Source organism: Cuculus canorus, chromosome 13 (assembly GCF_017976375.1).
Source record: "Cuculus canorus isolate bCucCan1 chromosome 13, bCucCan1.pri, whole genome shotgun sequence".
NCBI classification, from domain to species: Eukaryota; Metazoa; Chordata; class Aves; order Cuculiformes; family Cuculidae; genus Cuculus; species Cuculus canorus.
In genome coordinates this window covers 8,120,057-8,133,533 of record NC_071413.1, presented here as the reverse complement: position 1 = coordinate 8,133,533, position 13,477 = coordinate 8,120,057, and the positions used below count along the sequence as shown (strand labels likewise).

Here is a 13,477-nt window from a genome sequence, read left to right as displayed (position 1 = left end):
TATTTAATGGTTTAATAATTTAACAGCTCAAACTTTCAGAAAATGTTACCATTAGCTTTAAATTGTATTTTTTGACATTGAACAGTGTTATGATAAGCAATTGTATGTGACTGGAAATCATCTAATTTTTAGAGTTAGAGAAGATAATGCTGCTACAGGTACAGAAAAAATCTTGTATTTAGTCACAAGTGGATTAGAAAGCCTGGGCGTGTTCTGTTTGTTTCTTTGGGGGGGAAAAAAGTGATGTTTTAATTGTATAATAACTGTAATTCAGATTTATGTATTGATAACTGATAAATTCACAGGCTGGCAGTAACTAGTAAGTTTATAAAATGTACTGTTGCCCTTTTTAAAAAAAAATACAAAACCAGACAAATAGAAGGTTAAATCTATTTCTATTGCCTACGATTTTTTTCTTGACTTCAGGCAATGATTGGGCAAAATCAAACCTTTTAATATTGCACATAGCATCCATTTACCCCTCAGTGCTTTCCTCTGAAAAGTACATTTCTTTTAACTTCAAGAACAGAATTTCTGTTCTTTATATTATATGGATTCTTGAATGCTAAAGCTTTAATCGTTAGTAGCTGGTGGTGGGACCCTGAAAATGTAATTGTTACATTAATGGATTATCACACTGAATAATTTTTAGATACTTTCTAAATAAATATAATATTGGGTTCAATCTGCAGCTTGCAGAAAATTCATCTTTAACTTATAGAAATACTTATAGCATTTACAGTTGAAGCTCACCTCTAATAGTTACCGGTTAAAGCGTCCAAAAGGTATTATGCATAATCTTTAAGGAAAGGAAGTTGTTACTTATGATTTTAATGAACTGAGAGTTTGTAGATTTATTTTTTTGTGGTTACGGTCTTTTGCAAACGTAGCAATGCTGACTGTGTGAATAATAGTTTCATATTATTATGTAGTTGTTTTATTTCTTACATAGAGGAAGTTGAGGGAAAGATCTTAATTACACTTTTCAAAACTTGGAAAATATTTCCAAGTATCCACGTCATCTGTCTTAAAGCCATATAAGCCATATTTTTTTGCTTGTTGTCAACAAGATACCAATTTTGCTGAATTCTTGCTTAAGGCTTCTTAATCAAAGAGGTTACATGAAAGTTTAAACACAATGCAATTAATCACTAAAAGTTAACATACTAAGTTTACTTCTCTGGATTGTTTGTTATTTATTCTCAGTGAGATATCCATATATCTTCTTTATAGTCTTACAGTTGTTTGTTAGAGCTAAAAGCAAGCAGCTATGCAGATCTTCCCAATATCCTTGAAATCACTTCAAACTTTTGGGTGATTTTTGTAGGAGATTTTTGGAGACGTGTGGAGTTTTTTCTAAATGAGTCATTAGATCAAAAAGCTTTAACGTTTGTTTGCTGGCAGAGAAAATCGGTGGCAATAGGGTATTCAAGGTAATACTTGATAAGAACTGTCATTGTAAAAACTATCATTATGTTATAAAGGATAGTTTTATCAGAGTTCAATTCGACAACTTTCCATATCGCAAAAGCTCTGGTAATCTGAGGTATAAATTGTGACTGCTTTGTGCCTCGCTTCCCTGGGACAAATGCTTTACTAATGTACTGCAAGTTTTGATATGCAGTTTTGTTTAGCGTATGTGGGTTCACGTCAGTAACTGCAAATGATCAGCACGTATTTGGCCTCTTATCTGCAGACTTTTGGGTGTCTGTTATTTCTCTTGCTGATTAGCGTAGACTGGAGTGAAACTTCTGAAAGCACATTCATGTTTTCGTGCACATACATGAAACTGTAATACATAGACGCCAATTCTTGTATACACATGCATATGTTTATGCCTACCTATCTATATAAATAGCTGTATCAATAAGAGAAAACACTAAAGCAAAGACACCCTTAGTTGGAATAAAGACAACTTTTAGCTTGCTGAGTCAGAAAATGTAGATGTTTTGCACAGTTAAATTTTATGTCTCAGCTTCTAGTTTTTCAAGGAAGGAAATTATAAACTTTGGACGAATTCTCACATTAACCTAGAGGGATTATTTGCTGCATGAATTAAGTTTGGGTAATTGGTATTGTTGCAAAATTGTATTAAATAGTTGTCCAAGTTCAGAATTAGATACACTGAGGTGTCTTGATGCAAATAAACATGGCTAATATTTTATTGTCTATGATTTTTTTTAGAGAGAGCCCTTAGAAAAGCTACAAACAGGTGAATAACTTCTCACATTGTATACAGGGAGTTAAAGTAAGTTCTGGGTTGGCACTTGTAGAAAAAACTATGTTGATTTCATGATAGCTACCAGCAATTTGTGGTACACTTGAGCTCTTTGTGCGTTTTTAGAAATTTAGCAGTAGGTTTTAAAAGTACACTCCAAAGACCTTCAGTATTTTTGTCAAGTATCTTGGGAAGAACAGACATTCTATTTTCTGGGGCTCTATAAACACCTTAAATTATTGTATGTTTAGCATGTTATATCTTGAGATACAATGTACTTGTATTAAAAAATGTTAGGTAGAAATAAAACTGCCATGGAATAAATGGCAGTGAAAATATTAAGAGTCAGAGATTTACCATTCAGTTTTTCTACCTACTCCAGTAACAATTCTACTTTATAAACTGATTATGGGCTTTACACAAGCCCAGCAAAAATCAGTCTGGTAGATATTTCATTTGTGTTTTTTAAATATGTGCAGCTCTTTTCAATGTTAGTATAAATAATTTTGGTACATATAAAATAGCTAAAGTAGTTTTGAAACTACCTATTCTTAGTTTTTTAAAAAGTCATTTATTCTATCATTTAGTCGGAATAGGCTGCAAATTAGAAGCAGTCGGATTTATCAGTGTGTAGTTGTAACTATCTTTTGAGTATATAACATTATCAGTGGCTACTGACGTGTTGTCTTTGTGTTAGATCTTCAAACACAGCCTAAGCAACGAGAGTCTGAATAAACAGAAGTTACTGGAGATTTTCTATTGACTCTAACAGACTTGGAGTTCGGGATGGTCAGAGTTTATCCTCTAGTGTCAATAATAATAATAACAATGATAAAAGAATATACAAAAGTAACTCATGATCCGATTACTCATTATTTGCTGATCAATGCCCAGCCAGTCCCTGAGCACAGGGACACAGGGCACTGTCCTGCCCTGGCCAACTCCCCTGGGTTTTATTGGTTTTATTCCACATCCTATGGTATGGAATATCACTTTGGCCAGTTTGGGTCTGTTGTCCTGGCTCAGTCCCCTTCCAGCTTCTTGTGCACTCCCAGCTTCCTCGCTGGCAGGGCAGCATGAGAAGCTGAGAAGTCCTGGCCTAAGTGTAAACGCTGCTCAGCAACACCTAAAACATCAGTGTGTTCTAAGAATTATTCTTATCCTAAATTCAGAACACAGTAATATGCCAGCTACCAGGAAGAAAACTAACTCTATCCCATCCAAAACCAGGACAATTGATCAGGACAGAGCTGAATAGTGTTCTTGTGTTACAAATGAAGAGGACAAATCCGATAAATCTTCCCTCTGCCATCCTCGAATTCATTCTAATTCATCCCTGTTCAAGTTAATTATTAGCATGTATCTGAGTTTCCAAAGAATAACAATTTGTCAAAAAGCAGATTAGCAGTAATTATAACTTTTTTTCATAGGCTGTTGCAGTTACATGCATGTAGGTAAAATTAATCTAGTTTGTGATGACATTGATACTGGCCATTAAAATCAACAGAAAAAGATGAGTTATATTTATCATTTGTTACTTTAAGTTAAATTCTTGCCTATCATTTCTAATCAGTTTTATCTATTTACAGCTGTTTTGAACTGACCTCTGACAGTTAATCATTTAGACTGAGAAGTGAGGTGGACCCATTGTTAAAAACGAATTAGTTTACAGAATAAAAATTAAAATCCTTTGTTTACAGCATAAAGCATCAAATAACGTTGTTACTAATAGAAGTATTAAGTGTTTCATCAGATTAAAATGTTTAAAGTTTTAAACATCCAAGATAGACGTCAAATATAGATGCCATCTATCCTTGACGGAAGTGCCAACATCTGCTGAGATGCAGACCTGTGACCTCTAGATAAGTTTCTATACGCAGAAAAATATTTATCTTCCTACTATGACCTTCCATGCACAAGACACGAGCCATGGATTTGTTTCCTAGGGAACTAGTGACTGAGGAAAATCTATAATTAGATCTGTGGGTTGTTTGCTACAAATGGGAATTGGGTGCTAAGCAGGTTCTCAAAGTACCAGAAGTATTACATTGACTTCATGTAATGGAACCAAATTTTTAAAGATGTCCTTCATCATGATATTTCTCTTTTAATATTTTCAATTAAAAAAATTAAATACTTTTGATAGAATACTTATTCTTCTAGGTTCATTTTATCTGCAAAATATTTTCAGCAGTCAAGGCTCAGCAAGTTGCTTGAACTGGACACAGTTTTCCAATAAATTTCTTCAAATTAATCTGAATCTTAATTTTCAAGATTGATTTTACGTGAGCCATTCTCACTATCTCCGTTTTTCTCACTTTACCACTCCTATTCTGTTCGTCAGGTTGGCTCTGCAGCTTCAATGTCTTCTTCTGCAATTCCAATTACTCTACTTGACTGGAAGTTCCCATTTATTCCAGATTTTGATTTCTGTTTTTGCTGCATGCCTTGGATCGAAAGCTAACATTTGTAGCTAGGTCTCATGGGCAGTAATTGTAGCTGCAAGGAAAGGAAGCAACTAGGTTTTTTATATTCCTTTCCCAGACAACCCAGGGCAGACTTTTCTAGACCTTATCAGCAGATCATTTTAGCCGGGCTGCTGTGTGGCTTCCAGTCCGCTGTGAGGTCAGAGTGCCTTATGCTTTCTTGGATGCTGCAAAAGCAGCCTTAAGTAATAAATTAATACTTTGATCTCATTCAGAATAGATAGTACTGTGAAATACCCGGAATATGGTACAGTAAATTGGCTGTGTTCTCCTCTTTTCTCCCGCTTTTTGTAGACTTAATTACACGTGTGGTGATCACACGTTATGTGTTTTGTCCTGAATTTCTGCTATTTAAAACCATTAAATGTTGTCTCTCGCCATTTCTGCCCTTTTAGATCAGTGATAAGTTTGCAATAAAGCACCTCTATAAATCCAAATAATCTGTTTCTTTCTTTCTTTTTTCTTTTTTAAGGGCATCTTTTGAGTAGTGTTTCATTTAATAATGTCAGTCACAGTCAGATATTTCCTAACAGCTAACCGGAGCTTTCGAGATACTTCATCTGGCTGTCTTTCAAAAAACAGCGGCCCTCAAGTTCCTCCAACTAACAGGGTTTGTTGCAAATTAGTTATTTAGATATCTATTAAATGGCTACTGAAAGGCCAAATCAGCCAGTGAAATATCCAGACTTTTTTATTTTTGTGAAAAATAATACTTGTAGGTTCTTTTCCTTTGAGATTACAAAAGAACTGTGTTTATAAATTCTGTGCTGTCTGTAGGAGGAGATTGTTGTGTACTGGTTCCAGACTTTGCAGATATATGTCTGAAATCAACTATTACTTGGAAAGGGGGGAAGTGAAAATTATTTGTAATGAATCTTCTTGCTCTTTATAAATTGAGTAAAAGGAAGCTGAAGGATTACCTGCTACAAAAGATAGTGTACACCTTGGTGTGTTCATTGAATTACCTTACTTAGCTTTGTGAGCAAATGCTCGCTGTTAGCTGTTTATATTGGTTAAATCCTCAGATTTAGCGCAATTGCAGATGAAGCTCACAGGCCCCGGTGCTACAATTGATTCTTCAAGGGCAACTTGCATCTGTGTGCAGCTGTGATAATGAACCTTGAACTGAAGGGATCCACTGGTGCGCGGGGCTTCCACATGCATAAATTCATTTTATTTCACTTGGACACCTGTGCATCCTACTACAGAACTGATCTGTATGTTGTAAACGTTTCTGCATAATTATGATAAAAAGCCATTATGCTGAGAAGATATATTTTTTGGTTGACTATCAAATATCCGGTTTGTGTTAATTATTCTAAAGATCCCTCATAAAATGAGCACTGGTGGTGAAACTACTTCACCAGTTTTTAATATATTGTGTCACTTTCATAGGTGAAGATATTTTGTTGAAATAATTGTCTATTGAATTTTTTAATCTTGGCAAATTTCAGTTTTAGAACCGTTTTTTTAATATAACTACTAAAGCATAGTATTTGCACTTATGTATTGAAATAATAGTTGGTATAGTGACTTCTGTAGGAAGCAGAGCCCCAGTCCAACAAAATATTTATATATACCATCTGCATTCCAAGCAATACGAGTTCCATCTCCTTCATGTACGTAAAGTTCTGAATATGATACCTGATAAGAGTATTCATGCAGTGTTGTTTGGATTGTTTGAGGCAAGGAACATTTGTACCATTTGCTGCCCCCAATCAGTCTTGCAAACATGCATCAAAAATATACTAAAACTATGTGCTTTAATTCTCACAGCGTTGTTCCTAAATTTGACACTTCCTGAAATGTTTCCCATGACAAAGCTCATAGCAAAGATGCTAAAAAAAAAACCCTGTTGAGAATATTGGTGTATGATTTTTGATTTTCATAATTCATTGAATTTCAACACACTTTTTTTATTTGCATGTTACATCTCTGACAGTTGGTATAAAAGTTTCCACATTCAGGGTATCGGTACAACCAGCACTCAAGTACTTCAAAAACTTTATACAGCTATTACAAAGGTTTCAGTTTACAGATGCATTATTGTAATATACACGAGTTCCTATTTGCAGAACTTTTTCTGTAATTAATTACAGTATTAAGTGAAGCGATGCAAAAGAATGCAAATAAGAAGTAATGGCTAATCCTTTAATTGCCCAGTGGCCACTGAGTTTTTAGTGCATACATTAAAGCACAAAATTTAGACGTTTCAGTCGTGTTTCATCCAGTGAAAACTGAGTCTTAGGGATCTGACTAAAGTTGCTGGGGAAGAAGAACCTTGATCCATCACATTCCTACTTGTTTGATGCCATAGTGTGTTGGATTTATTGCTGGTTATCATCAATAAAGGACGTTGTCACATAGAAAAGCTTTATAATTTCTGTTACCATTAGTTATGCGAATAAATCACCTGGATGTTCTTGGATATCACCTGTACATTGAATGAATTCTGAAGAAAGTCCTAGTCAAGGAGATAGTAAAGGTCAGATTTGGCCAGCGTTTCCTTTTCTCAAAGAGCAGAATTTGGTTCCCATGCTTAGTTTATCTCGGATTTAATTAATGAAGATAGAGGTATTGAGAACTAATAGATATAATAAATTATTAAACTTGGCAAATTATATAAATTACTTTCTAACCACAGTTTTTGTATGCTTAGCTTATAGTAATGAAGCAGTTTCTGTTAATGCTTTTGAATAATGATGGGAATATTTTGCATTTGTTTTGGTTGAAAGATTATTTGAATCAATACAGAGCAGATGGAGCCTCTGACTGTAAAGAGTGATTTTCAGTATGGCAGGACAGGAAGTGTCTGTTTAAATATTTATGTGATATCTAAACAATGGGCCTAAACCCATTGTTTTACTCTTGTGGAACACAGTGATTAAAGAAAATAGTAGTTCACCTCTAAATATTCCATGAGGGAGGAAACACCAAATCCACATAGACCCACAAAAAATAAAAACCACACAAGAGAGACAGCATAATGCTCTGAAATGAAAAGTACTGGTTTATGAACCAAATATTCTATTCTGAGGGTGGGATTTATTTTCTAATTAAAAAGTAGAACTAATATAATGCATATGTAATTGAGATAGTGTCAAGAACTTATAAATTGTGAAAGAAAGTTGGGGCAAACACTTATAGAATAAAATTGGTAAACTCAGTGGTGCTGTTAAAGACATTCACTGCAGAACTGTGAGGTTTCTTTTTGGGGGTAGTGTGGGGTTTTTTATACTTCTATCTCTTTTTCTCTTGAGACAACTCTGATATACTTGTGCGATAAACCCGTAACAACAGGGGGGTCACATTGCTGAAATGAGTTTAGCTGGAAGGGATGCATAATGTCAGCTGAAAAATAGTACTTGGTAAATGTTTTGGCCATTGTTCAGCAGAACGCAGATCCTGACAGCTAAGTAACGTCCTGTTTTCTTGAAAGTGTCTTTTAGTAGAGCAGAATTGTACAGTCTCTACTGGTTTTTTTGGGTTTTATTTTTACGGTGGCAGGGAGAGGAGATGCGGAAGGTAGGAGGTTATCTCGGGTGCTATACACGTTGTCCTGGCAAAGTTATCATGGATCACTTCAGTTTTCAACACATTTATTCTCTGATGTACCCTTGACCAGGGAAAGTGTTATCAGGTGTGGGGAAGTGAGTAATGTCTAAGTCTACATCTAATACTGTCCTTTGGGTCCCGGGTGAAGAAATAGCCTTCAAAAGTCTATATTATTGTGGGATGCTCAGCTGGCATTTATTCTGTCTATGACATCTGACCACGCAAAGTCAAGGCCCCTTTAAATTGTGAGACCGGAACAAGGGAAATGAAATAGGTAGCAATTGGGAAGCCCAGATAAAGTATGCCTGCCTCATCCATATTGTCAGTGGATGGTTCCTTGGGTTTGCTACCTTAACCAGACCATTTCCTGAGAATGAAGAGTTTTTATATGAAACATCCAGCCTGTCATACGGTGCAGACATTTTCCTTATTAGAACCTGCACTGGAGTTCCTAAAGTCATGAACAAATTATGGAAATAAGTGTTTCTGTTTGGGCTTCAGGTAGTAGCAACTGTTGGAAAGTCATTTATGTATTTTAGAAAACGTAAAAATGACATCCCGAAGTAAACATTGCAGCAGAAATAATCTGAGCTTTCTTTCTTTCTTTCTTTTTTTTCTCAGCCAGTAAATTGGGAAAGCATTGTTGTGTAAATACATCATAAGCTAGGAAATGTTCATACGAACAGTGCTGTGTTTATGACAGCATTCAGAATAGCTCTTTTGCCAGAGGAGATGTCAGACAATCCTCCTTTCTTTTCTGCTCTTGTTGAAGCAGAAAACCATATGGCAAATTAAGCCTGATTTTTATTAAACTTTTCATTGTACTGAGCTTTGTGTGAACTGGGAAATGCACTTTCTTAGAACTATGCAGCCATTGTCGAAGTATCTTAATTAGTAGATGTTAATGTTTGTCCTTACATTCCTGGAGTATGTAGCTCCCTCTTGTGGCTAATTAAACATTGGAAAAGAAAGCAAATTTGCAGAATTGCTTTTTGTGCAACCACTATTACTCTTTACCAAATGATAAGACTGTTCGTGTAGGACATCTATTCTGGTCATTCTGGGCTGTTTATTTGTACATCAAGCAGAAGTTGCTATGCAGTAACTAAATGCGTAGATGGGTAAATAGATGAAAGAGAAGGGTCTGCACGCCCTAGCGCAGTGAATGTGACTGCTTCCTGAAGGCTTAAAAATACTGAATGGACACATCCATTAGAAAAAACTCTGCTGTCTGGTAACTCTGTTGGTCCTGTACATTATATGCTGAAGAGTGGTTTGTAGTTGAAGCGGGGATGAGATATGGGATGTGCCATAGCTCCAAGGAGTACAGATCTTTCAGGTACCACATTGGCATGTCTTGCCATCAAACTCAAGCTTCAGATCTATGCCAGAGTTGAGAGGAAATATTCCCTCCAGTCAAGTTTACAAGGACCCTTATTATTATTATTCCACTCCTGCCTGTCTGTTTAGTGGGGGGCGAGATCTGTATATGATTTTCTCGAATTTTTTTCATGAATTCCCTCGAACAGCCCATGATTTGTTTTGCCTTCTTTGTGTGGATTGTTACAGCGGGGGCATTGTTCCTATACTACATCTTAAATTTGTCATAAACAATTAGGTAATGTTTGATAGCTACAATGGAAACAGCTGTTGTGAAGACATCTCTGAATTAGACCGTCGTGCTGGCCTGTGGCTGACTTCAGATCTTTCAAATCACTGTTCTTATATTGGATGGAAAGGTGCACTTGTCTTTTAATAAGTCTAAGAAATCAGGGCAGGTGATGTTCCATTCATCTTTTCCCTAAAAAAGTGAGCAATGGTCATGACATTGCAAAACATTAAGCCAAGTTTTATGCTAAAAAAACCACATATTTCTAGGCTTGATATAAAAACATATTGGAGACTCATCAAAAAAATGTATTGAACAGCAGGTAACTTGTCAGAGGGAAACATTAAGTTTCCGATTCATCACAAAACCTGAAGTTACAGAGTTGCTTTACCCTTTTGTCACCTGCGGTGTTGTCTGTCTCTGTGTTCTGGCATAACATACTCAGAAATGCACAGGAAGAAAACTTAATCTGTTAGTGTTTCTGACTTAGAAGGAGGAAGAAAAAAAAAGGCGAAACAGGTTTTTACTTTGAAATTTCTTCCTTCCTCAAGGGGTTTGAGAATTGAAACTTTACCTCTGAAAATGCTGATTTCCTACTTTGTAACTTGTGGCAAATATTTCTCAATTAAAATAAAGGAATAATCATTATGGAGTTTGCTGAACCCACAGCAATAGGGCAGGAAACATCTATTTCCTCAGGGACATTATTAAACCCCCTGCATATTTACTGTCTCAAAATGGGAGCAGGTCCAGGTTTCGAAGGCCACTTTTTCCCTTCCTCTTCCTGAGCTGTAATTCAGACCAGCATATAAATATTTGACTTAATGTTTCTGTGGAAATATTAACAGTATAAAATTGCTGGAAACAAAAGAGCACGAAACAGCAGAGGGAAGGAATGGTTTGGCAAGATTGTCAGCCTTAAAGCACAAGATTATTTTATAATCCTTCCAGATTCTGGTGTACAAATACAAATTTGCAAAGCTTGTAGCTTATAACAAATATCGTGTAGCTCTGCAAGTTTACATATGCTGCTCTCGCTAATGTGAGACAGCCTTGAAATTGGATTTTTAGGGATTTTTTTTTTTCTTATGGGGAAATAAGATAGTGATAGTAACAAGGAGTTCCTGTACATGGGTGTGTGTATATATACACATAAATACGCGCCCAGCTTTGGAAAGTGAGGGAATTCCAACTGTGTTTCTAAGAGGAATTCTGGGCAGGGTCCCCAGATATTTTCATGAGGAGTTTTTTCCTTTAGTTTACAACCCTGGGAAAGGAGGAAGGAGGAGTGTAGAAGGGAACTGGGGCGGGGTGGAACCTGAAAGTAGTCTATTTTGTAATGACTTTGTGAATAAAAAGAACTGACTAACAGGAAAATAATATGTGATGGCTATCTGGTACCATAAGGGTCGTTGTGAACTAAGTATGCTTTATTCCACTCAATGGAACGTGTCTTTATTTCTTCCTTTTTTGTGTGTGTGTTTGTAGCTGTTTTATCAATTTTACTCAAAAAATAAATAGAACTACGTAAAATGTCAAATTCTAGATATAGAATGAATACAGTAGCAATGGAATAATAGAAACTTTAAGTAGCAAAATAGAAGACAGTAAAGATAAGATAGGAATAGGCTAAGGACAGGAGTAGCTTTTTCCAAGGTTTAACACAGGAAGTGCACAGTGTTTTCTGAATGATTGAAAACCTGTTTTAGAGATATATATAATATATTACCATAAACCATTTTTTTTTACAGTTATGTATTATTGTCAGGGAACAATCCTCAGCAGCAGGTAAAAGATCAAAATGGCTTATGTGTTTCTGGAGTGACTTTAAAGGTTTTACTAATATGGTGTATAACTTATTGTTTCCTGTCACGCAGGTCATCAGCAGCGAAGGGACAGAGGGAGCAAAGTTTCGACTCTCTGGTAAAGGAGTAGATCAAGACCCGAAAGGAATCTTTAGAATCAATGAGATCACTGGGGATGTCTCTGTGACCCGAGCCCTTGACAGAGAAGCAATTGCCAGTTATGAGGTGAGTACCCACAGCAATAAGATCTCTTCCTCTATGTGGATAATATATATATTTTTTGAATGTATGCTTGCTTTTGAAAGGACTGCATTTATTGAAGGCTAAATTGTGGTTACTGTCCTAATAAATTTCCAGAGGAACAGTCTGTCCTTTAGAAATGGTATAAATGTGTTTATTTTTACATGCGATAAAAATTCCGCTCTGCTTTCTGCATGCAATTTCTGTCTTTTATCTTTGGTAGAAATACAACATGTATGCATTTGAGTAGTAAATACAAAATTATATTTAGACAAAAGGAGGTCTTTTCTGGAAGTTACCACTAAGGTGTTATATGGTTATACTTTTTTATTGTCAAGCTGTCAATGGAGTATACCATTCAACTCCATTTTTAGTAATGTGTATCTTTTAATAGAGAAAAAGAAATTCTGTTATTATGAAAACGTTAGGTACGTCTCTGTCAGATATGTCTCCTACACAGATTTTATTAAAGATTCCTTTCTTTGTTAATAAATCATGTGCTTCTTTCCACTGAAATTCTAACAAATGATCTCTGAAATCTGAAAAATAACTGCACTGTAATGTCCTGAAATGCACAGTATAGACAGGGGATCTGTCAAGTCATGTTTTCTGTCTAGCTCTTGAAATGTATGGTCAGGTATACTGTCTGGCCAGCTCCGTATAGGTGAGCAGCAAAATTTGGAATGCCAAATGGTTAGTGTGTTTGCATATTGCCGCTTCTGCCACAGCATGGGGGACTGACCTGTGTATCCATGCAGCAGGGAGTGTGTGGGACTCCAGCCCAGGTGGGGCGTAAGCCCTGGTGACAATTGTGACCACTATCCCTGACCTCTTTGCTTTGTTTTCTACTGTGTAGTAATCAATACTTGTACTTTCAATGGTGTTTCTCTCCTCTTCTGGAAGAGTTTACCGGTTAGATGACTAGTCACACTTGCTCAAACAGCACTGTTAAGATTGACCATATGTTGGTTTTCAACACTTAAACATCTATTTCTCATCCACGTCCACAGTGAAATGTATATTAACCACTCACATCAGATGTATGGTAGTTACTGATGTCCTTCTTAAAAGCAAAATATTGCCTTTTCTCTCTTTAACACTGTTCCTCATCTTCATTTACCAGCTGTTTCTTATTTTTATCAGTGGCTTTCCACTGTGATGTGTTCAGTGTAAAACCTGAGTATTTTTTCACTGGAAAATCATAGTCTTTTCAACCTAATGCATCAAACCACAAATGGCACTCCTATCTGATCTGGAAAAGTACACAATTAAGACAAAAACAGTTCCCTAGAGGAACCTTTTTGAAGCAATGAAAATTATATATAAACAGTGCAGTGTAGTAGATTATCCAATGCAATGTGAATGTATACCCTAATAGACTGTAGTGCTTTCTAACCTGTTATATTGCACTCTGCTCAGCATGCTCACTGGCATCCCGTAGTGCGAAATGTAGTTGAGAAGTTCTGTGGGAGAACCCACAACTTGATTAGTCTGTCTTTGAATCAGCCCGTTGTTTTCCAATAAAGCTGTGTTATGGTGTCAGGAAAGCAGCAGGATTTTTTCC

At 36.0% G+C, this 13,477-nt stretch overlaps 1 protein-coding gene across 2 annotated transcripts in view; it reads left to right on the top strand.

Moving 5' to 3' along the window:
• The window catches only part of CDH13 (cadherin 13), a 478,464-nt gene that overhangs the window by 213,811 nt on the left and 251,176 nt on the right, over nucleotides 1–13,477 (top strand). For both annotated transcript variants that reach the window (XM_009561054.2, XM_009561053.2), the window contains exon 5: nucleotides 11,746–11,898. In XM_009561054.2, the coding sequence (XP_009559349.1) occupies nucleotides 11,746–11,898 (153 nt within the window). The remainder of the gene's footprint in view (nucleotides 1–11,745; nucleotides 11,899–13,477) is intronic.